The 25,973-nt window shown below is 44.0% G+C and overlaps 1 protein-coding gene across 2 annotated transcripts in view; it reads right to left on the bottom strand.

The window, feature by feature from the left end:
* Positions 1-2,924: 2,924 nt before the first annotated feature.
* Positions 2,925-25,973, bottom strand: part of LOC133207277 (PDZ domain-containing protein 2-like) — a 66,725-nt gene continuing 43,676 nt past the window's right edge. For both annotated transcript variants that reach the window (XM_061344039.1, XM_061344040.1), the window contains one exon: positions 2,925-4,019. In XM_061344039.1, the coding sequence (XP_061200023.1) occupies positions 3,181-3,663 (483 nt within the window). In that variant the 5' untranslated portion in view covers positions 3,664-4,019 and the 3' untranslated portion in view covers positions 2,925-3,180. The remainder of the gene's footprint in view (positions 4,020-25,973) is intronic.

Here is a 25,973-nt window from a genome sequence, read left to right as displayed (position 1 = left end):
CAGGTAGGTGTCAAAAGAGCACAGTCTGCCCAGGGATGCCCAAACTGTTATAGTTCCAGCTATCTGCTCCTGCTGGCCACATCCATAGGACAGCCAGCAGAAGGGATCCTGTGCCCCTACCCCTCTTCTCCCATTGCCTGGTGTATTGGCTTAGCCCCTTGGAACAGTGAGGGTTTGTGTTGTGGGATGCAGCTGAAAGTGAGGTGAAGCCCAGGTTATGTAAGCACACTTCTGTCAGCTCTGCCACAGGGTTGTGAGAGAGGGCATGAGACTCTCATGCCAAATTCCCTGCTGTTATGGAGATAAATCAGGAGATTCCCTAAAGCCCCAGTGTAGACAACACATTCACCAGGCAAGATGGGGCTGCCCTGGTACACTTGGCACTTGAGAAATAAACATGTAAGCAGTGATTTTGCTTGCCTAATCCAGCTTGATGCTACAGAAGCTAATTTCGCTGACCGTGTGCAGGCTGTATTAAGTACATCACACTGCAAATCACAGCATTCACACCCCTTTGTGGACCTGGAATTGTTTCATAGCCAGACAATAATTAGGCAGACATAAATCAAGCCAGGGCTACTTTCAGTGTGCTGCCCTGCCCCAATGCCTTGAAGAGCCAAGGGAAAAGGGTGCTGCTATTGCCACCTTTGCAACAATATGGAAATACTCTAGGAAAGCTTCTACTTTAAAACAGTCTTCCCAGAAGGCAAGGTGATGTTGCCTTTCAGCCTGTTATAAACCTAGACAGAATTATATCCTTTCTGAGTACTCCATGAAGAAATCTACTGAAGGACTCTCAAAGCATCCTGAAGCAGATCAGATGAACAATGTGCTAATATGAAGATAGGCTGAGAAAGTCAGGGCTCTTCAGCCTGGAGAAGAGAAGGCTGTGTGAAGACCTCATAGCAGCCTTCCAGTACCTGAAAGTGACTTATAAGGATGCTGGGGAGGGACTGTTCATTAGGGAATGTAGTGATAGAACAACAGGTAATGGGTTAAAACTTAAACAGGGGAAGTTTAGATTGGATATAAGAAGTTCTTTACTGTAAGGGTGGTGAGGTACTGGAATGGGTTGCCCAGGGAAGTCGTGAATGCTCCATCCCTGGTGTTCAAGGCCAGACTGGACAAAGCCTTGGGTGACCTGGTTTAGTGTGAGGTGTCCCTGCCCATGGCAGGGGGGTTGGAACTAGATGATCATAAGGTCCTTTCCAACCCTAACTATTCTATGATTCTATAACATGGGGCTGGAGCTACAAAACAGTTCCCTGAGAAGCAAAACAAGGCATTCCAAACTGAGAGCATCCTCAAGGTCCCAAACTCAAGGTCATCCATCAACATCAACCTTGTCAGACAGCAGTTAATAAGGCAAGGATGCTTAGGATGCTGAAATTGTATCAGGTTTTGACTAAGAGATGTCTTAAATTTTGGCCTAAATTAGATGTAGAATATTCTAAACCAGGATCTTACAACAACAACACTGGCCCTGCACCACCAAAACTCTGCCTTCATAATGGCCAAGAAACCCTCTCAACTAAGGAAAATGGAGCACTTGGTTCTCATTAGCAGCCGTCACAGCTTGCTGGTCTAATAACAGAGCTTTCTAAAAAGAACAAGCCCAAAATGAAGCCTTCAGGGGAGGATAAAAAGAGCAGACATCCTAACATTTTGGACTCTAGTGGATATTATCTTATTAATAGTAAGACAACACTGCTGGCCACTGCAAACAATTCCCTTGGATTTTAGGAACAATCACATCTGGCAAAGGGGAAACAGCAAACTAACTGCTTTTTGCCAAAAAACCTCTCAGACTTGGGGGTACCACTGATTGATACTCCCACGGTACCAATATTTATACACTCATTGTATTACAGGCTTGAAATTACAGAGGAATGTTATCACACCTGCAAAACCACAGCCAGGTTGACTTGTCCAGCACCCACAGATCAAGGAATCACTGCTTTTATTCTGCCAATTGGCAGAATTGGGAGCAATGGCCACCCCAAATCACTGCTGCATTCACTGCCTGTTGGGAGCAAAGGCCATGTACTTGGCAGGATTGTAACTTGCAAATGTTACACCCCAAGGTCATTGTGGCTTTACAAACCCAACAACTAAAGCAGCGGATAAATAACCATTCAGTCTTCCCATCAATGCTATATTCTCACTGGACGAACCTGTGAAGATTCAACTCCTAACTTTTGTTTCAGTATGCAGCTTATTTCAGTTAAAGTTTGTTATTTGCTCCTGTTGCAAATCTCACCCGCTTGAGCGCTTTCTCAGCTAGTCTGAAACGGCATGTTACTCCAAAGGCCCATAAAACATGCTGGATTACCCAGGTTGCAGATCAACAGATTCTCCTAAAGAATGGCCGCTTAGCTAGCACTTTGCTTCCAAAACTGTCCATCCCCAAGATGAATCCCCTCTGGCAAGAAGGAGAGGATTTCATGCCCTCCAATACATTGCAATCTTGGGTATGAATGAACACTTTCATTCCCATGTTTAGCAAAGAAAGGCCTTTGCAAAGGGAAGTGTGAGCAAGTCTGTTGGCCCACAGGTGGGTCCAATAACTGATTCTACTGCATGCAGCAGCTGAAATAAAGAAGCAGAAACAATCTCTATCATTGCAAGAACCTTCATTTCTGAACTCTGAAAGGTTTCAAGTTTTCTGGGATAGGAGACAGCAAAAGAGAGCAAGTGAACTAAAATCAAAGGGAATTTATTAAAATGAAGTTGTTCCAATCTGGAAAACACAAAAACATCTTGCTTTGAAAAAGTCTGAGACAACATTTAGCTGTCAAAAAATCCTCTAAGATCAGCTAAGATGCAGCTCTAAAGATCTTCCAGTGCTGCTGAGTCTGTGTTCTTTTTCCCTCAAAAAACCCACATTTTTATCCAGACGCAGACTCCTCCTTCAGTGGACACCCTCCAGTGCTTACCGTGTACTATTTTTTGACACAATGACCCCTCAAAATCTTCTAGTGGATGTCCAAGAGCAGGTGTAGAGTAGTTATCGATTTGCTTTTGTTACTTATTTTCTACAGACCTTAGGAAAGAACCCAGTGCTCTCTTCAGGGCTGGAAAGCAGAGGTCAAAACCTCTGCTCTCAGACGTCAATCAGTACCAACCACAACCTGCACCACACACTGTGAGAGGCAGCCACTGGTGGCTGCTCTTCCACCCTTACCTCGCACCGGTGACATCCACGCCAACCATCAATTGGCCATTCAAAGACAGGATTTCATCTTTAAGATGCACTCTCCCGCACTTCCCAGCTGGGCTGTTTTTCTTCAAGTCCGTCACCCAGATGCACCCAACATCAAGCACTGGTCCCTTATTCCCCTTCCTCTTCTTCCCTCCCCGACGCTTCTCCCCATAGTCCCCCAGAGCGGGGATGTTCCCAAAGCTCAACCCAAGAACTTCATTTTTCCGCATCTCCTGGGCCAGGTACATGGTGCAGATCTCTGTATCCGAAGTGCTGCAGCTGCCTGGCTGCATTTTGCTCTCATCCACAGAGAAGTTGAGCTGGATGTACTCACTCAGCTTCTGTACAGCTGAGCGGCAGAGCTGCTGCTCGGCGCCCTCAGCCCCCTCCCGACGGCTGTTCTGCAGCCACTGGCACAGGAGGGGGAGGTAGACCCCTGCGTTGTCCTGCGTGATGGGCATCGCTGTCCCTGTGCATCCCCTCACAGAAGCAGCCCTGGACCCGATCGGCTTCCCAGACCTTGGCTCTGCTGCCTGCTGCAGCCCCCTGCAACACCTGAGGCCATGCTGGAGTGGGGTTGCAGATCCAAAGCAAGCCCCATCAGATCTCACAGGAATGGATTTTTTGGGCTCCAGCTACCAAGAGCACAGTCAAGGCAGGATGTTTGGTGTGAACTCACTGCAGCTAACCCCACAGAAAGGTTGATGGATGAAGTGGTGGGGAGTGTCTGTGGCTGTCCAGGTATGCCTGTTGTCAGGATCCCCACTCTGCTGAGAACGATGTCTCCTTCCCACCACGGCCAGCACACTGCCTAGTCCTGCAAGGAAGAAACGGCATGGTTAGAACTGCCAGAAACACAGCAGGCATCCAGCAGCCTCTGCCCATTATCCTCCCCGGGACAGGAGCCCAAAGCCGGGCTTGCACGGCCGCAGCCGCTCTCCTATGATTTACCACTTGAGGGCACCAGCTGCTCTTCTCAACAAGGGAATAAAAGGTCACGATTAGCTCCTGACCTCCCCGGTAAACAGGGAATTGATGAGCTGTGAAGATGTTCCTTCGACAGCGCCTTGCCTGGCACCGAAGCAAAGCAGATGCTCCAACCAAATCCATGCCAAGGACTGCCTAAGGAGCACAGCACAACACGGGTCTCGCCAGCCACTGAAGCTGGTGGATGCCAATGCTGAGCTCTGACCTCCTCCATGCCAGTGTTTTCAGGCTGGGATAGCCTTAATCTGGTCATTTTTCCGACTTGGCTTCCCACCAAGCTGCAGGAGGGGTGGGCAGCAGCAAACACAAAGGGTGAGGACAGGCAATGTGGTCTCTCCTCTTATTGGCAGTGGTGGCTTACAATGGACTAAACCTACCCTGCACGTAAAGCATCTAAGGGAGGTGGCTACCCAGTTCCAAGGGACGAGTGTTGCTCAGGTAAATTCCCCAGTTTCCCGCAATTCAAAAAGGGGTGCACACAGGCAGCCAGCAGGTAGCGAGAGCTGGGGCTTGTCAAGCAAGACAGTGAGAAAGGATTCTTTTCTATGATCATTAGGATCTATGAAACAAAGAAAAATGCTGACATGAGTCAAGTCTGATTGACCTGTTTCTTTTGGGGAGTTCTTTTCTAGAAGCAGATCCTGATCACTGATCTGTGCATCAGGAAGCTGGAAGAAGGCCACAGCTTGCAGCTTGCAGCCTGCATGTCTGCTCCAGCAGATGTGGATGCAAAGCTTGGGTTAGGCAGAAGAGCCTGTAGCAAGAAACCACGACTCCAAGAGCACAAGCATAAACGGACTCTCTGGCAAAAAGCTGCTGCTGAGAAGCTGGATCCAAACTGTTTTGCCACTTCCCTGGCTGCATGGTACTACCCAGATGGCCAGGGGTGACCCTAAGAAAGTGCCAGCAGGGCCAGGGACAACACATCAAGGCCACACATGATGCTCTGAGTAGGACCCCAGCATCTTCACAAACAGGGTAATTTTATACCAATGGCTGAATAGTGATGGACATCAGCTCAGGAAAGGAGGAAATGGCTCATCACTGCTTAATGAGAGGGATGTCTGAATTAGGTTCACAGTAACACACACAGGGGACAAAACCAGAGGAAAGAATAAAAACAGGAACACAGTTCTAAAGAGAAGGGGTGATAATACAGATTGACCAGGAAATAGAATTAAATCCTCTGAGTATCTTAGATAACTAATGAAACATACTGCTTTTGATAGAAAACTTAGGTCTTATTTAAGGTATAAGGTTTAATTTAAGACAAAAGTAATGATTTAAATGGCATGACTGGAGCTTGTTGTAGTAAGACACAGATCTGGAATACTAACATAAAGGTGCATAGCTTATATATGGACCAGCAGAGAAAAAGTAGACGAAACAACTTTTGGTATACTAAGGATAATGCATATACTTGCTCTGAGGTCCAGAACACAGAGGGAGGAAGATCTACTAAATTCTCCAGTTAATAATATAATGAAAAAAAAACCCAAACCAAACAAAAAACAACACAGGGTAGGGCAGAACAAACCCCAGTCTAAGAAGATAAAACAGATCAGGTGACCTCATAGCAAGTGACTCAATGGTAATGGGAGAGTACAGGCATGAGATGTCTGCTAGGAAAGGAAAGCAGCAGGAGACAGAGAGTCCTTGTTCCTTTGGAGCAATATTCTCGCATAACTGATAGGTCAAGTAATCATTAAGGAAGTGCCTCAAGATAGATGTGTTGGGGGTAAGCAGGTGGAAGGAAAATCATGTAGGAATGCCTGTGAAATGATGAAATCTTCCATACACAAGGGATTGTGGACAGCAAAACACAAGCGCCTGGCTTCAATACATTCACGTAAACCTGCTAGGTAAGAATTCATGGAGAAGAGTTTAAAGGAAAAAGAAACCAAGGTGAGCTGTAGTTTCTTGAAGAAACAACATTTTGTGCTTTCAAAGCACAGATACAATAACATCTCCATGCAGAAGAAGGATCAGAAGACTTGGCAGCATCACGAGCTTTTGATTTATCTCAAAGACAAGAAGAAACAACACTAAAAGGTTACTGAGCAGGAGTGAAAAAAATAGTGTGAACACACAGGCAGAAATATTAGAAAAGTCAGGGCATAAAACTGAAATGAAACTTGCAGAAGATTAAAAAAAATAAAATGTGTATTAATACCAAGAATACAGGATGGTATAGTGTTGTTCAAATGCAGAGAAAGTTATTGAAAAAAGATACCAAAAGAGGCAATGCTGGTTTGATTTTTGCTTTAGTCCTTGTCAAAATTTCCTACTATGCACAGTGGATTAATACAGTTAATACTACAACACAATGTCACTGCAAAGGTATATTATCCTCTCCTCAACCTGTTCCAGGGTGAGATCAGCCCTCTGTCCCAAGTCAGGTATTTCCAGAACAGCAGGGTCGGACAAACCACCTTCTAAATTCCCCACAACAGCAGCTGAAGCTATCCCTTGGTCACCTGTGAAAGCTCAGACATCAGGCACTGTAAAGTGCCGGAAGTCAGGAGAAAGGCAAACACAGAGCCTGTCTTCAAGGGTAGAAAGGGAAGCAGCACAAGGATGCGACATCAGTCAATCTATCTTCAATCCTCTGAAAAACTCTAAAACGAACAAAGAGACAGCTTGCATGCATGTGGCAGATAACAAAAACATAAGCAGCAGCAGATACAGAAGAGACAAGGAAAAATCGTATCAAATCAAATTAATTTCTTTTCATAATGGAGAAGCTGTTAGATGTCATTTATCTGGGCTTTATTATAGCTTTTGACACCATCTCAAACAACTTTCTCATAAATAAACTCGGGGCGCATGATTAAATGAGTCTACTATAAAGCCATACCCAGGGAGTAGTTATTAATGATATTCTGTGAAAACAGAAGGACACTGTGAGCTGAGCTCTGCTGGATCTCTATAGTCTAGTTTTGCTCAGCACATTCATTAGTGACCTGCACGATGAGAGGGAGCACGTTTATTAAATCTGCAGATTACACGAAGCTGGGAGAGACTGCAGACACACTGGAGAACAGGATTAGCATCTGAAATCATCTTGGCAAAAAATAATAAAAAAAAAAAAAAGTCTAAAACTTAGGATAAAGTTCAGCAAGGACAAGCATGGTGTACTACAAAACAAAAATCACAGATAAGGTTGGCTAGGCGGCAAACCTTTGGGAAGAGATGGAGGGTTTTTAAGGAATAATTTCTGCCAATAAAGTCTGGCTGTTGAGGGGGAGAAAGGTTGTTGAGGGGAAGTGTCAAGAGGGATAAAGCCTACCAGATATATGAAATATCTCTGCAGCCTTATGCAGGGTTGGGAAGGTCTCAGCAGCAGAACTGCCCAGTTGGAACAGAGCTCTGACATGACTGCCGGTCAAGAAAATGTGACTTAGTAGGAAATACTTGAGAAATTAGGGCCTGCTCGTCTGAAAGGGAGAAAAGGAGGTGGGGTGTGAGAACACAACTGAAGGCCCTCATGTACTTGAAAAGGTCCCACAGTTGAGTTATGGATGTGAATCACACTGGGGTAAGGTGTAGGTTTGCGGTTAGGTAGCACTAATGAGGATAAAGAATACCAAAGCACTGGAGGACACTGTCACAGATGGCTAGAGTCTCCATCAATCATGGTCTCTGCAGTGGGTTAGACAAATACCTGCTAGGAACAATGATTACAGCCAGTCTCCCTTGGGCTGTGGGAGGGAGTAGATCTCTCTGTTTTAATCCCTCTTACTTTTTTACCTTCAGTGTCATTTTTTGTCTTAGTGAGAGCACAGTGAGAGGTCATCTAATGGGTAACATCCATAACTTATGACAAAGACACCCTTATTGTTCCTTCAGCAGCGAACACAGGGTTTTGGTTTTTACTGGGTTAGTTCCCAGTAACCACACAGGGTTCAAAAGCATTCAAGATCTAGAAATTATCAGACCAAACCACCTTTTGAGGCCCTTTTTGGCCTAATACTTTGAGTGGTTTTGCTCTTAGCTGTTTATTTTTGACATTGGGTGGACATGTTATGGGCTGCCCTTTGCAACCTATCCCCAGAGAAATAGCACTGCCCTAGCTTCAGTGTGGAGAATCTGGGGCACGTTGAAAGCAGCTCACAGTTTTAGCTCCAGAGCCTCCAAATCTCTGCATCGGCCAAGGGCATAACCTGATGTTGACTTCAGCTTCAATCCTGCAGACAGCTGGGCAGGATGGGGCATTCAAAGGCATCTGCATCCCACACAAAACTCATGCATCATTCATTTAGCAACATTGCTGGAGGGCTCTCCCTCTCCATGCACACACATTCCTCCAGAGATCGAGGGTAGCAACCTGCTCCACCCCACCAGAGGCAGGCAGCCTTCAAAACCCCATTCCTCCTCTGCACAGGAAAAACTGCAGGCATCAATATGCTGCAGGTTGCTTCTCTATGCCCCTGAGCTCACTGCAAAGCCATGGCAGACACTTTAGATAATCATGTAGATAATTATGAAGTACTTTCAAGGGATTTGATTTTCTCAAACAAAACCTTCTGGCTTCGGAAAAAAAAGAATCTTGACAAGCATAAATAGGAAATACTCCTTCCAGATGAAACAGGAGGCACAGCACTGAGCTGAACACCTCTGTGCTGGTGAGAAGAGCAGTTCATGCTGTCTGATGCCAATGGGAGCAAAAAATAGAAAGGTGGCAGATTGTTCATCAAGGGAAAAAGTAGATCTGCCTGTTAAAAATGGCACACTCAACACTGAGAAGAAACTGATTTTTGCTCTTGACTTCTACTGAAATAGACTCATGATAAAATTTACTGGAGTTGCCATCACCTTGCATACTTCATACAGGTGACAGACCTGTCACTGTCCAGCTGCCTTGCATGGATTACAAGCCTTATATACAAAGGAGACTGATTTTATGCTCATCCAGGCATTAACATTTGCCTGAAGTAAACCTTGCCAACACTGCAAGCTCAGAACATCTCAGCTGGAAAGATACCAAAGTGGGAAATCCTACTTAATTTATTGGGTCCTGTTCAAATTTTAGTTCTGTTCAAATAGCAGGGTCATGATAGCGGAGAGACAGCATGACCACTCAGTTCGAGGAGGACCCTCAAAACAGACTATCCCTTCACGGGCTCCTAATTTAGAAAGACCCTCACCATGCTGAGTATTGCTTTTAGGGCTCAGATTTACCCTCCTCTGCTGCAGGACCCCAAAGGCTGCACCTGAAGCCAATCCACAGCATGGGACAGGGATCATCCTTTGCAGGAAGATGGACCTTTGGGGTCAGAGGCTCCCAGAGGATCAAAAAGATGCTGAAGCAAACACCTTGAAAAAACATGGTTGCTTGTCACCCAGCAGTGCCAACAGCCCAAGGACCACCTCTCTCCATCCAACCACAGAAACAACCAGCCACCTTGCACAGACGCAGCCAGCCCAGATTGGGTATATGCCTCTTCCCAAAGTCATGCCACCTCCACCCAGAGAGGAGAGCAGCCTGGTCCCTCCCCAGCCAGCTACCAGCCACAAGGATCCTGCTCAGCATCATCAAATCTGGTCCCTAGCTATCAGAGAAACTCTTTTACCCTATACTTAGTGAAACTCATCAAGTTTTAATTTGGAGTAAAGAGGATTTACCTCTGTTATTTTGCTGGAAAGCTGTCCCACCATAGCTGCAAAAGGTCTGTATTCCAGCTTAAATGTATTAACAATCACTTTATACCCACAGATGTGTTGCTTCCACAGCTTTCTGCTCTTCTTGGTGTTTATCAGCTCTTCTCACCTTCACCCCTGGAGTATTTGCAGCTAGAAAAATCAGCCTTTACCTGCTCTTTTTCCATCCAGCACTCTCACATAAGATGTGCTCTCAAAGGCTGAAATATCACTCACATAAATGAACTCCCTATCTTTTCCTCCCTTCCTCAGTGAAAGTTTTTAGCTATGGCTCAGGAAGCAACACACTTTTTTCTTCATTCTTTTCTTTTATTTCAAAATACCAAGTTAAACATAGGTGATACAGGTGAAGAGAGGTTGCTTCCTTTAGGCTTTCTTAAGGAAAAGCTATCTGAAATGATTGCTTACAGAAGAATAACAGTATTTTCATTAAATGAGTTGAGGCTGGAACTGTCAAAGAGCATATACGGACATTCAGGGCACAAGCACAACTTTTTTTGTTCTGACCAGCTGAGCTTTTCTTCCTGCATCATTCTCAGAGGAGTGATGTAAAGAGCTCCAACAATCACTTTCTCATAAGGGGAAAAGGAAATACAGAGGGTTACTAAAATGTCCTGTTACCAATTTTTAAAAGGTGGTTTGTGCAAATGACCAAACCACAATCTTTCAGGATAACCCCTCTGTCATTTCCAGCCTAGCCTAAACCTCCAGAAAAACATACTGACAGTTACCAAAAATGCCTTTCATCCCCTGAGTAAGATCACTTTATAATTGCCTTAAAGGTTATGTTTAACAGGTACTATTAATCTTTTATATATAGATGAAGGTGTTGCACTTGTTTTCCTAAAGTCACCTGGGCATTTCAACACCAGAAAATAAATCCACTAGCAGCAAAGACATTCATTTACTAATTTCTATTCAGGTGCAGCTTTCATTTCCTCTGTTTTCCAGTTAGCAACTAACAGCAAAAAAGTAACAATGGAACAAAAACTGCCCAGGAACTGAGCTTTTTCACTATAAGAAACACTAAAAGAAACACTGTTTTACTGTAATGGCCCAAGGTCTGAAATCCTTCAGGACAGTAGCAAATCTGTTTTATTCTGGATTACCCAGTGGTACAAATCAGATCCGGGTGCACGGTTATCTGTGCCGTAGTGCACACTTACTGGTCAGCTTTATGCCAGCAGTAGAAGACTACCTATATTTGACCTGGCAATAAAAATTTAAATCTTACGCTGGCAGGCTTTAAGGGATTTTGAACAAATTTGAATTGACAGTTTTATAGCAGTCAGCATTTTGTATCTCATGGCCTCAATGCTTTTAATCCATCTGTAGGAGCCCTAAAGCTGGATTTACTGCACAGTCAAGCCACAGCCTCATGTTTGACCTCACCACAAGTAACCAACAGGAATACAGGGACATGAAAACTGGGATTTCTGTTCCTTAGCATCAGCTGAATCCTCACCTCAGCTTGTCGCCATGGGCTCCCTTTCTGCCTAAAGGAGAACAGGCACTCTTAGGAAATGGTTATCATCTGGCCTGTTGTAGATCTTTATTTTCAGATGCATGACATCTTTCAAGTGCACTTTCTGCTCCATTGCCTGAATACTGTGTGGCAAAGTCAGAGATATCTGAATATGATCAGATGGATCCTACTCTAAAGCATGTAGTTAACCAGACAAATTTGGCACAGAAAAAAAAAAATCTAATATAGCATAGCTAAATAAAGGCAGTGGCAAACTCTCTATCAGCTCTTGCAGAAAAATTCCCTGTAATGCTTTTTAACTGCTTTGATTTTCATCTATTTACACTGACTACATCGAAAATCAAAAGACCTGTGCAAAAACCTAGTCTTCCTAAATGAAAACAAGTAATTGCCAGGATGTTTATAGGATCAGCCCAAGCAATCCCTGAGAACAAAGAACAGTTCACCAAGAGGACACTGAAATAGCCAAGCGCAGAAATGCAAAATTTGTGCAGGAAATGCTATGCAATAAAAGGGTCAGAACAGTTTGGTAAAAACCTAGCCATATATTTGGATTTCATTTGAAAACCTCACTACCAAGACAACACTGCACAAAAATGTCTCTCTACAAGAGGTGTTTATTTACCAGGCGTTCTCACAGTATCCAAACCAACTGGCAATTAGTAAAATACTTAAGGAAATGGGATTGTCCCTATTTTTATACAGAGGGAACAGAACTCTGAAAAGGCATTCATCCCATACAGCCCCATCTGACATCTTCTTGTACCTGCAATACCACTGGAAAATTTCATAAGTGCCATACATGTCCCTGCCAGGCACCACGAAGGGCACCATGTCTGCATGCCAAGCTCCAGTACTGGCAAAAGACACATCACATGAGGATGAGGAACCCTCCTTCCCTTTCACCACTTCCATCCTACCCACTACCTGTGCTACTCTGCTGTGTGCAGGTGGGGAGGGTAAGGCCATCATTTCCCAGACAGTGGGAAGGGAGCAAGGCTCCCTTAGGTTCTTCTACCCTCAACCCAGATCATCTGAGCACAAGGTGACAGCACTACAACACCAGACTCTTCTCAGTAGAGGAACAGTTGCTTTAACACCACTGTAAAGTCTACAGAGGCTTCCATCACCGGCACTAGCTCAAAGGCCATAGTGTATGTTTTTAGCATCACTACTCAGAAGCTGCCTCAGTTCTCACAAAACCAACCTCAGATGGAGCTACTTAAAGCACCTAGAGCCCTGAAGCCATCCACTGCCTCCTTTATTTGCATGTCCATGCAACATAAGCAAGCTCGTACAAAGAGACACATCTCCAAAACACGCTGTGTGAAATTATACCAGAATTCAGGGTTCATGATATCCTGGAAAATGCTTCCACTGGACCAGGAACATGATGGGATTTTAGTGTTATTACTAAAATACTATGAACAGGTGAATGCTGAAGAAACATTTGCCGTACTTCAGCAGGCAACAGTAAAACTTGGAAATGCGGTGTCAACCAAAGGCTACAGCTACCATGCCAAGGCCAGGCAGCACAAGTCCTTCCCTCACTGCACATCACTGCAGTCTTGCCTGCGTTCAAGCGGCTGCTGTCCTGTGGGGACAGGGAGTGCGATGCATTTTGGAATAGTGAGGCATTCATGCAGGAGGCCCTGGTCTGAAAGAAGAGAAAGCTAAAGCCAGTTGTGCTGCCCATGGTAAGACAATGCAGAGCCAGGGTTACGTTGATGCAGCTTCCAGGTTTAGGTCTTTTGCACATTAAACAGCAACAATGTCTGACCTGCTCAACTTGGTAAGGAAACTTTCCGAGCATATTTTTTGACCTGCCAAAACTGCCGCTGTGCAAGTGAAGTTTTAAGGACAGACACAGCAAGCTTTTAAACTGGAGAGACTGCCTGGTTCTAACCGATGGAGTGTATTTTCCACCATCATTCAGATGAATTAAAAAGAAGGCAGCAGGGGACATAGCATCCATCTGAGCATCCATTATTAATGAGAGGCTCAAATCTAAAACTCTTTCTGATACTGATGCAGAAGCCCGTTAGTACCATCAAGTTATTCTCTCTAGTCTTCACCCTTTTTACGCATACCGTCTGCAGCAGCCAGCCTGTTCAAGTCCAGGTCAGGTGCAACAAAGGAAAAGCTTTGCAATTTCTAAATGACTTTCTTAATCTTTTCAATAGTCTTTTACACTGAATGTACTTTTGAAGGAAAATAGGCTTGTCTTTTCGCATTCATTTAAACCAGAATGAAATGACTTATGTCAAAGACAAGACGTAAAATAATTCTCACATGATCTAATGTCCCAGAATATATCAAAGCAAACCTCTATAGCTGTCAGACAGTCAAAAACATCTATCTGCCCATGAGCCCTTAAAGATTACTCAATTTTATAGCAGAACAGAAAAAGCCTGCTTAAGGAAATAAGTTATTGCAAGTTTACGGAATGATGGAGGAACTATATTTTTAAAGTTTCTTGAAGAATGGTGCCTATACAGTTTTGCAATTATTCCACATCCTCCATACACCAACATCCCTAATCATCCTTTGGATCTCTTCCACTTGCTGAACAGCTCAGAGCTGGTGCTGGGAAGCACCACAATGATTTTTCAGAGTACTCAGAATTTGTTTCTGACATAATTTATAGAAGTAAAAACCTGGAGCAACTAAAGTCAGTGGTGCTTTTCTGGATTACTTTACGGTCGTGTAACCACAGTGGAAGTCTGATTTTAAGTATGCAGATTCCTAGAAACATCCCCTTACCAAGGTTTAAAATAGCACAGCTCTCTCACACCCTCATATGCACACAGAGAACTAGTCACAACTACAGACATGTAACGTACGCAACAGAGTTAGGCTTCAAATTTACATTTACATCTGGGAAGAATACAGGGAATACATTACAAAGGTGATGGAACAACTTATTCTTGACACCATCTCTAGACATATCAAGGATGAGGGGGTCATTAAGAGCAGCCAACATGGTTTTACCAAGGGGAAGTCATGTTTGATCAACCTCATAGCCTTCTATGAGGAAGTAACTAGGTGAATGGATGATGGTAGAGCAGTAGATGTGGCTTTTCTTGATTTCAGTAAGGCATTTGATACTGTCTCCCACAGCACCCTCATAGATAAGCTAAGGAAGTGTGGGCTTGATGATCAGTTAGTGAAGTGGATCAAGAGCTGGTTGAAAGGAAGAAGGCAGAGAGTTCTGGTTAATGGGGTAGAATCTAGCTGTTTAATATTTTCATCAACGACTTGGATGAGGGAACCGAGTGTACTCTCAGCAAGTTTGCTGATGACACTAAACTGGGAGGAGTGGCTGACACACCAGAAGGCTGTGCTGCCATTCAGCGAGACCTGGACAGGCTGGAGAGTTGGGCGGGGAGAAACTTGATGAAATTCAACAAGGGCAAGTGTAGAGTCTTGCATTTGGGGAAGAACAACCCCATGTACCAGTACAGGTTGGGGGTTGACCTGCTGGAAAGTAGTGAAGGGGAAAGGGACCTGGGGGTGCAGGTGGATAGGAGGGTGACCATGAGCCAGCAATGTGCCCTTGTGGCCAAGAAGGCCAATGGCATCCTAGGGTGCATTAGAAAGGGTGTGGTTAGTAGGTCAAGAGAGGTTCTCCTTCCCCTCTACTCTGCCTTGGTGAGGCCGCATCTGGAATATTGTGTCCAGTTCTGGGCCCCTCAGTTCAAGAAGGGCAGGGAACTGCTTGAAAGAGTCCAGCACAGAGCCACAAAGATGATTAAGGGAGTGGAACACCTCCCTTATGAGGAGAGGCTGGGGGAGCAGTGTCTCTTTAGCTTGGAGAAGAGAAGACTGAGAGGTGACCTCATCAATGTTTACAGCTATGTAAAGGGTGAGTGTCAGGATGATGGAGCTAGGTTTTTTTCAGTGATGTCCAGTGATAGGAGAAGGGGCAATAGGTGTAAACTGGAGCATAGAATGTTCCATGTGAACATTTACTGTGAGAGTGACAGAGCACTGGAACAGGTTGCCCAGGGGGGTTGTGGAGTCTCCTATGTTGGAGATATTCAAGATCTGCCTGGACAAGTTCCTGTGTGATGTACTCTAGGTTACCCTGCTTTTGCAGGGGGGTTGGACTAGATGATCTTTTGAGGTCCCTTCCAACCCTTGGGATTCTGTGATTCTGTGATTCTATGCTGTCCGGGAAGCTAGGGACCAGGTTAGGAAAGCTAAGGCCCAATTAGAATTAAACTTGCCTAGGGATGTGAAAGATAACAGGAAGGGATTCTGTAGGTACGTAGCGAATAAAAGACAGACTAGGAACAACGTAGGCCCCCTCCGGAAGCTATCAGGAGAACTGGCTACCCTGCATTTGGACAAGGCTGAGGTTCTGAATGACTTCTTTGCCTCGGTCTTCACTGGCAAATGCTCTGACCACACCACCCAAGTCTTGGAAGGCAGACGCAGGGACTGTGAGAATGAAGACCCTAGCAGAGGACCTGGTTGGAGACCATATTAAAAACCTGAACATACACAAGTCCATGGGACGTGATGGAATCTATCTGCAGATCCTAAAAGAGCTGGCAAATGAATTTGCTCAGCCACTGTCCATCATATTTGAAAAATCATGGCAGTCAGGTGAAGTTCCCGATGACTGGAAAAAGGGAAATATAACCCCCATTTTCAACAAGGGGAAAACGGATGACCCGGGCAATTACAGACGAGTCAGTCTCACCTCTGTGCCTGGCAAAATCTTGGAGCAGATTCTCCTGCAAGGCCTGCTAAGGCACATGAAAAACAACAAGGTGCTTGATGACAGCCAGCATGGCTTCACTAAGGGGAAATCCTGCCTGACCAATTTGGTGGCCTTCTATGATGCGGCTATGGAACTGATGGACAGGGGTAGAGAGGTGACCTGCACCTGTGCAAAGCGTTCAACACTGTCCCACATTACATCCTTGTCTCTAAATTGGAGAGACATCAATTTGATGGATGGACCACTTGGTGGATAAAGAACTGGCTGGATGGCCACACACAAAGAGTTGTGGTCAATGGCTCAATGTCCAGCTGGACACCAGTAATGAGTGGTGTCCCTCAGGGTTCGGTGTGGGACTGGTCTTGTTCAACATCTTTGTCAGTGACATGGACAGTGGGATTGAGTGCGCCCTCAGCAAGTTTGCCGATGACAGCAAGCTGTGTGGTTCGGTTGATACGCTGGAGGGAAGGAATGCCATCCAGAGGGACCTTGACATGCTTGTGAGGTGGGCAGATGCCAACCTTAATGAAGTTTAACCACGACAAGTGCAAGGTCCTACACCTGGGTCAGAGCAATCCCAGGCACAGCTACAGGTTGGGCAGAGAAGAGATTCAGAGCAGCCCTGCAGAGAAGGACTTGGGGGTGCTGGTCGATGAGAAACTTACCATGAGCTGGCTTCAGTGTGCACTGGCAGCCCAGAAAGCCAACTGTATCCTGGGCTGCATCAAAAGGAGCATGACCAGCAGGTCGAATGAGGTGATCCTGCCCCTCTACTCAGCTCTCGTGAGACCTCACTTGGAGTACTGTGTGCAGTTCTGGTGTCCTCAACATAAAAAGGACATGGAACTGTTGGAACAAGTCCAGAGGAGGCCACGAGGATGATCAGGGGACTGGAGCACCTCCCATATGAAGATCGGCTCAGAAAGTTGGGGCTGTTCAGCCTGGAGAAGAGAAGGCTGCGTGGAGACCTCATAGGAGCCTTCCAGTATCTGAAGGGGGCCTACAAGGATTCTGGAGAGGGACTCTTCATTAGGGACTGTAGTGGTAGGACAAGGGGTAATGGGTTAAAACTTAAACAGGGGAAGTTTAAATTGGATATAAGAAGGAAGTTCTTTACTGTAAGTGTGGTGAGGCACTGGAATGGGTTGCCCAGGGAAGCTGTGAATGCTCCATCCCTCGTGGTGTTCAAGGCCAGGCTGGACAGAGCCTTGGGTGCCCTGGTTTAGTGTGAGGTGTCCCTGCCCATGGCAGGGGGGTTGGAACTTGATGATCTTAAAGGTCCTTTCCAACCCTAACTATTCTATGATTCTATGATTTAGGCACCTAGATAAGTGACCCAGTTTTCAGAAGCCCTCATTAATGTCACCTACTCCTGTATGACCTTGAAATAAGCACTGAATACCTGTACCTTGATAGCCAGAACCTCATATTTCTCAGTTGCAAGGCTTTCTGAAGAAAAGGACTGTGCTTCCATGTAACATTTTGAATACTCCTATAGGAATTTACTGCGCACTCCAGTTCTTTCTGAAAACATGACTTACATGAAATAAGGGACAAAAAAGGCTTTGTAGATCTATAAATATTTCTAAATGCTTCCACTCTTCGCAGGACCTTCCTGTGGGAAAGACCTCTGTGATAATTATTCAGAAAACATGAAAATGCAAATAACATGTTAAGTTTGGACCTCATTGTTTGCAGGAGTCAAGAATCCAGAATTACATACAAACCACAAACATCTGATGTTCTAATACTGCAACTCTGTACTAAAAAAAACAAATGTGCCTAAATTGTTTACATTAAATTTTGATACGCACCAAGAAAGCTTCAGCTTAAAACTCTGCAAACTGAATACAGTTGGAAGACAGACTGATGTGACTTTACTGTGTTACCAGAAAAGCCACAATTTGAAAAAAGAAAGAGAAAGAAAGAGAGAAGTTATTTTCTATTATCTCTTAACTCTGTATTAAGACAGCAAAATTATTGTTATTAGCAGATTTAACAAGACATATTTCCATATCACTATTCCCCAAATCCATTTATCAGCTCTAATCTGACCTGAACACTGAAAATAATTATCAGTCTACTGTGAGTGCTCCCAGGCAACTGTGCCAAGTAGTGCTTAAGAAGGGAGTCCCAGAGAATATCCTTCCTATCTCAGCTTTGGCAGACCTCGTATCACTGCTCACTTATCATCACCAATAGTCACTTTCACTTCCCAGTAATTTGAATCTCCTTTAAACCTAAGGATGTGCAGGTAACAGTTTACATCTCCATCACCAATATCTATCTGGAGGCAACAACAGCATTTCCCTTCAACACTACATAGTCGTGCTTTGCTCACTCTCCATGAAGGATCAGTTTAGCTGTGTGAAGCACTTCAGCATGTTGGCAGAGCTCAGCTTTCCCCCATGCAGTCCTGGCAGGCAAGCAAGAACACACATGAAGCCAACTACGTATTACTATCTTAAGGAGTGCTTCTCTGAAACCACCCACATGACATTGCTTTGACCACAGCCAGCAGCACAGTGCACCTGAAATGAAGGCCTTCCATTGCAGGAGGGTCAGTCTGTGCATGCTGCAGTTTTAGTTCAGCTCCTATTCCTGCTCTCAAGTGAATGCAGAGGTTTTTGTGGCAACAAGGGCTCATCTGTGACCTCTGAAGGACACAAGCCACTGAACCATAACCCTGCTATTTCTGCCTCTGTCCTCTTAACCTCCAGCTGAACTATAGCAGCCTCCCAAAGCATGCAAACCAGACTGCATTTCTGTTTCCCAAACTGAAAGTTAACCCTGCTGGTATAAACTTGCTGGAAGCAATGAGCTGTCACCTCTCAGAGACAAGATGCTGCTGATGGTGATGCTGACCACAGCATTCATTTCCTTCTGCAGCCAGACCTCCAAGAGCAGGGGCTCGAGGGCCTCAAATCACTGCACAGTCATTGGGAGCCAATGCACTGCATTCAGCTGCCTTAGCAATACCACGGACATAAGCAGCATTCACCAAGAAAGCCCATGTGAGACCAGTCCAAGCCTCCTCTGACCTTCTTCTGGAAATGTGTGATCACCAAACTCTGCAGCTGCTTTTGAGGTTTCACAGAACCAAGCCCAGGATGGACCTCTGGTAGCAGCAAAAGCTGGACAGAGTAAAACACTACTGCCTTTGGTCCAGTTGTTCTCAGTTTGTTGGCTGACTGAAAATTATCCATTAAGAAAAAGGAGGGGAGAGTGCAGACAGAGCAAATTCAGTTTGTAATGTAAGGGCATTTCCCATGGTTTTGGCAGTTGTTAAGTATTTTCTCCCAGGACTGTAGGATCTACACCCAGCCAGTAGAGCCTGTGCTCTCAGGGTAACTTTAGGAGATGCTTGCCTCCTGGCAGTCTCCACGCAAACTTCAGCAGAGTCCAGATGCCACAACCCAGGCACATAAAGTGCAGATAACGACTTCACTCTTCAGGGACCACTGCTACCTCTGCACGTTAGTTAGCAGACTCACATTGATTAGGAGACACCACATACAATCTCACTAAATCTTCACACAGTCTGGGGCAAAGTTGTCAAGAACATAAGTTGCTGTCATGGTAGATCTCATGTATCCCTTTGATGCTTTAAAAAACTTCACTGCTGCATTGAGCCCTAATTAAAAATACGTAAATAAATGTTATGGTCTATAAATAATGATTCAATGCTTTACCTAATCATATGCTTTTACGCAATCATCATCTCTGCAAAGACAAGGAGCAAAGAAAGCCTGGAAAGTAAAGTCTTGCCTTTGGAAATTTTAAATATTCAAGTTTCTGAGCAAACGTTCTTACTGGGCTGAAAGAACAAAAGAAAGAGTCCATTTAGAGCTAACACACATAATAATCTTTACCATCCCATACACTACTGGTATAATAAACATACACTGGACTTACAGAAGCACCATATGCACTTTCATGTATTATGCTGTTCAGATGTGTGCAACAGCAGATTATACTTAAAAGAAGCCAGACAGGCTTTCAGAGACATGCTAAAGACTTAAAAACATGCAACGAGCCAACTCCCCCATGTAAGGTCTCATCATAATCATTCTCTGTAACAGGATATAACTACTAAAAGACACAAAACAGAACAACCACACACCCTGTGTTGCCCCCAAACCTTCTGCCATTAAGCTCAAGTTTTGAAGTGAGCCTCATTTAATCAGAACACACTTTTTAAAACTAAAAAAAAAGTGTTTCTGCAATGTTGGACTCAATACTATAAATTAAATGTACATTTTTGTTTGGTTTTTTTTTTTTCTTAAGAAGAAAGCGGGAGCAGCATAGACAAAAACCCAGATATCGAAAACTAAAGTAATAATCCTTCAAACACTTAAGCAGCTATGCAATACTGCTCATAGCAACAGACTTGCAATGCTTCAGTTTCACCATGTGCTTAGAAATAGCTCGGGATCACAGACAAAATATCTTTATGTTGTCAGCAGAATATTCCCAAAGACTGTATGATATATATTTAATACTTAACATGTATTTCAGCACAAGAAAATCCAACCCACCTCTTCATACTTGCAAACCCTTTTCTTAAACACTTTCTGCTTCAATGTTGCCACATCATCCCAAGTAAGATACTAAGACGCTGCCAAAGAGAGGGATTTGATAGCCATACCACTGCACTATGTATCCAAGCAAAAACAAAAATCAATTTTAGTGTTGTGATGATTAATGTTTCATTATGAGCAATCTCCCAGGCATGGAAGACCCAGCACCAACAAGAAAAACACTAAAGAGAAGAAAATACCCTGAAATTGCAGCAAGAACCCACTCTTCCCAAGCTCATGAGGAGTTGCCTATCAAGGACTGAAAACCCAGCAGCCAGGAAAGCCAGAGCATGACATAGCATTGCACTCCCCAGGATGAGACAGCACAGGTACATAACACCCTTCGCTGCTTTGCTAGTCCCAGGTTCTCCTATTGTGGCAACATGTAAGCATGGACCTGATGAAACAGCAGCTCTTCTCAGTGACTTCCTAGTATGGTCTGTTTGTGCACAGTGGGTAAAGAAGGAAGAAGCAGGCTGTCACACACAACTTTAAAAAGACCACATAAAACCTAAGCAATCCCTCATCCAAAACAAAGAAAGGACAAGTGAGACAAACAATCACCTGCACGTTGATAGGGTGGGTGGCAGAAGACAATTTCCTGCACTAAACTTGATCCACTCTTGGAGGTGCAGATGGAAGGGGCAGCAACCTCTGTCCCTCCCTGGATTATTCTAGCACCTTGCAAAGACATTCCCAAACTGGCTCAAAACCCAGTGGAAATCCCAACATAGGGAAGGATTTCCCCCTGGAGCAAAGGCACCATCCCTGCTCTCCCAGGCACCCCAAGCAAAACTGTAGCCATCAGAGACCAGTCTGTACCAGAGCTCCACCCAAAAGCAGGACTGTAACACCTCAAACTCAAATTAATGACTTGGTGGTACCAAGGAAACATGTGGCAACAGCAGCTTTATCAGCTGCCTCAAAATGAGCTGGGCTGATCTGCCAGCGCCAAACTCAAGAGGGCAAGGTCCTCTTCTGTCTGTCTTCACCTACTTTTCTTCCATTAATACTACTAAAATATGCAAGACTCCCTTCAGATTTTTGCACTACTTCATATTTTGGCTGACAACTTAGATGATACCAAGGGCAGGAGGTGTCCTGCTGCTGTGCTGCGTGGAGAGAGTCAGAGACAACACCCCAAAGAACCCACACTTCACCTATGTCTGGTGAACCACTGAAGTGATTACATAGGAAAAATGCTGAATGAGACCACAAAAGACAAATGAGAAATTATAATTACAAATTACAATTAGAATAGTGTTCTTATTACCTGGAAAATGGAATGCATCTTTAATTCCCTTTTCTATGTTTATTTTTACCAGAGGCAGAGGAGCTCTTGTTTGAATTCCATTCATTGTGAAGCATAGAAACTCATTCAGTTATCTTAGTATCATCCAGAAGGCAGCAACGTAACAGTCTTGTAAATCTGGGCTTTATCAGGTGAACCAACCCAGTATCATAGCATCTATTTCACATATTACAACACAATAGTTTGTAACTTCGGTTTCATTTTCTTTGTTCTGTCCCATGATGAAACACTGTGCAAGTATGTATATGTCAGCATGGCACTTTGTTTCTAAAAGCTGATTAAAAATGCATTCTTTAAAAGGGAAATATATGGAAGTGACTTTGGAGGCCTAGATTTTAAGCTTCTTTCATTTTTTTGACATCTGTTTGCTGAGTGCATATAATTTCTCTCTTGAATTATTTAAATGTCCCAGTGCTTTTCTCAGAAAAATGAAGCCAGATGCCCATCCTCAGAAATCCCTCAAAATACAAGAGTTAGTAAAAAATTTAAATTCTCATCCACTGGGAAAACCTAGTATTTTAAAGAGACATGTTCACTAGAAAATCAGATTAAAACACCTGTACGGGTCTGAAAGTGCCACATAAGTACACTAAGAAATATTTCCTTCTCTTTTGCCCTTTACCCTGCCTTCAGTCTCAAAAAGCTGAAGAGTTTGGGTGTTCAATACTGTTCTTGCAGACAAGGCTGATGATCACACATCCTCATCCTGCCAGTCCTCACATCAATGGAAAAAGCCCAATGCGCATCACAGGAGGCAAGCCAGAACAGGAGGTGTTGCCTGTTGTGAGGAACAACACCTCACGTGAATTGCCACTGCAAGCTTTCCCACGAGGAACAGCTATATTACGGACTCTCCTTCTCCACCGACAAAGCACACTGAAAGAAATTTCTCACAGCTTCTACAAAAAGCTTCCAAGTGCAACCCGTAACGGGAATCCAGTAAGGAAAAAAGCAGAATTAAAATAGGATTTCTTAAAATCATAATCTGCCAAGAGATATTTTCTGTTACTTTTCTATGAATAGTCTTGATACACTAGGTAACAATATTTTAAAAAATGTATGAAAAATTAAGCCCTTTTGTCACCCATCTCAGCTATTCATCCCTGGGGTTTCCAAGATTGCAGCCCTGCCAAGTCCTCTTGGGGATAGGCAGGTTGCTCCCGACTTCTCCTGCACTGCAACACTATATTTGTACATTTCCATCCCAAAACTGCTCATCTTTCATTAAAAATTGATTTTATTTCATAAAAGATAAAGGGGAGGGGGTTGCAAACAAGCTTTCTGGACTGTGATATGAGAGGGATAAAAATAAAGCAGACCAGCTTCCGAAGCAGAAGTACAACACTTGGAGAGGAAGAGGAAAAGAAAATGCCAAAAATAAGGTTGCTCGGATACATTGTGTTGCAGTTTATAATTCTAAGATGGAAGGACATGTGCAAGGTTTAGTTTTAGCCTCGTTACCCATGTACCCACAGCTCATTAGGATACCAAGACCCTCCATGGGCCCTCACCAGCCCCTAGGCAGGTGTTGCAGGATTGCAAACTCCTTTCTCAAGGTGCCAGCCACCCTCTGACTTCAAGTCAGGGATTCAGTATTCCTGAATAAGGAACAGTCGGAGCCCAAAGCAGCTACAGTACGTTCAGGCAAAATCACTGCAATGCACCTTAATGAGGATCAAGCAAGCAGGCACCAGTCAGTCACTGCTTCAAACACCTTGGGAGTGTGAGCTGCAATGCTAATCTTTCTATTTAATGGTGTAAAGGCTTTGGAGAGCAGAGATTTATTTAAAAGAGCAGACAGAAATTCAATGAGGCTGCCTTATTCAACCAGCATACAGTGAATTAAGAGAAGGAACATGCTCTCAGAGAAGGGTTTTGTTTTCTTCCTATAGCAACCAAGTACCAGGACACACCAAACACCAGCTCCCCAGGTATCTTCCTGCTCCCCTTCCCTCTTTCACCCTCTCTTCCCAACCATCATTACTGGATGTTGCAATCAAAAACCATCCTGCTCCAAGCATTTCCCATGCCTGAGAAGCCCCACCACTCTGAATCACAGCAGTGGCTGGTGAGGCTGAAGACAGGACTTTCAACCTCCTCAAACAGGCATTTAGAAACCAAGCCCCTCACTATAGAAGCAATCATCTCTAAAAAAACACAGGCATCTTCAGCAAACTTCAGAATTATTTCACGAGTCACTAGACTAGAAGCAAACTTCATCTGGCACTGCGATGCAAATTTTTTTTATTTATTTTATTTTTCTTGGAAGCATTACAAAACATTCACTGTCATGAAGGTGGTGAGAAAGGAGAAGTTCAAAATCTGACAATCTAGCTCCAAAAAAAACACGTTCAGAGCCCAACCTGAATATCATGGCTGAGCAAGCTCCTTGCTGCAGCTTTGGGGATGCACTATGTCCTCATGTGCTCTTTCACCCCAAAGATGCAGACAGTGTCTGGTCTGAGACATGTTCCCTTCCACTACTCCAGGGGATGATAGGTGCACACAGCCAGACTGAAGACCCGGCCATACAAGTGTTAGTGCTCATGAAAGCGAAGGCACAGGACCGTGACCCATCAGTGAGCAGGAATGGAGCATGGTTTTGACCTATCTTTGATCATCAGAGGTAATCACTGATCCTCAGTTATCACAGCACAGCTGACCTGCGTGAATCATTACCCGATATAATCTCCACTACATGTCTGAGCCTTAACATCCCCTCCAAACATACTGCAGTGGCTTGCTCTCAAGTCACCTCTAATTTTTATTGGCTGCTGCAAACCAGGTTTCATGCAGTGCTGTGAACCATTTGTTGGGGATATTAGGTTTCAAGGTCTCACTAATAAGCTTTCCAATGAATAACCAGTGAAAAATATCTTCTTTAGTCTTAGTTATATATATACTACTTGAACAAGAGTGACTGAACAGCAACAAGAAAACATCTAATTTACAGATCTGTGCAAACATGCATGACTGGGTGCTGAAGAGCATGATACCTCAGAAATCATCCCTGTTTAGGACAGAAGAGACATCTCAGGCACCAGCAAGTAGGAAGTCTTGCTAAAGCACCAAATATGAAGCTTTGGTTGCCATCTAAGGAACTATAAGGTCTTACAAAGCTAAAGAATAAATTTAACATCACAGAAAACAGTTACTTTTGAAACTTATGACCTATTTGGGGTCAGGGCATTTCAGTGGAGCTCTGTACGTGTTATCATAATTACTGCGCGTCTTCCAAGCAAATTTCTTGGACTTATATTCAGCATGAAAACAGAAAATCAGTCTCAAGACCTGCCAGCTTTAGACTTCCCATTCTCTAAAAAGCCCTTAGGCAGGGAACTTGCTACTACGAAACCCAAAGGTCTGGAAAGAAATCAAAGCGACTTTTTGCAGCTATGGGGATCTGGACCTTATTTCTGCTCTGGTTGTACGTAATTTTTTAATGTCAAATATTCTTTCCATTAAATGCTTTTCTGTCTTGGGCAAGGACAAAGGGAGGTAAAACTCCTGCTTTCTTGATTTTAACCTAGTACAACCATCTTGAAAGGCTGACTGCCCTTTTTCTGTCAGAGAAAGCATACTAACCTACTTTGGAAAGTATCTCAATAGGCCTCTGTCTCCTGGCTTGAAATAGGGTTGAATAGAGCAGTACATCCCTGCAGATGCCTCCACAACAATTTTGTTTAAATCTCCACTGATGTGGATCTCCAGCCTCTCTAGGTAACATTTCCCAGTGACTTCCACAATGTACAGTCAGAATTTTATTTTCTCAAGTCTGAATTCTTCCTCCTTTGCGGCAAGCCTATGTCCGTGGGCCATTTTCTATCTGGTGTTACAAGAGGAGGGTGTGTGAGAGTTTGCGCCTTTCGCATGGTCCAAACTTTTGGAAAATCACAGACACAGAGCAAAGGAGAGAAAGGACCAAAAGATACAGACTGGGCAGAATTCCTGTGCTAGTTGTATTCTCACATTACATAAATTTGTCATTTTTATTTTATTCTAAATGCTAATTTGTG

Source organism: Neopsephotus bourkii, unplaced genomic scaffold (assembly GCF_033783945.1).
Source record: "Neopsephotus bourkii isolate Nb327-2 ecotype Australia unplaced genomic scaffold, CSIRO-AGI_Nbou_v1 NB_1847, whole genome shotgun sequence".
Taxonomy (NCBI): Eukaryota; Metazoa; Chordata; class Aves; order Psittaciformes; family Psittacidae; genus Neopsephotus; species Neopsephotus bourkii.
The sequence above is the reverse complement of the archived record's forward strand: the minus strand, read 5'-3'. Positions and strand labels throughout refer to the sequence as shown.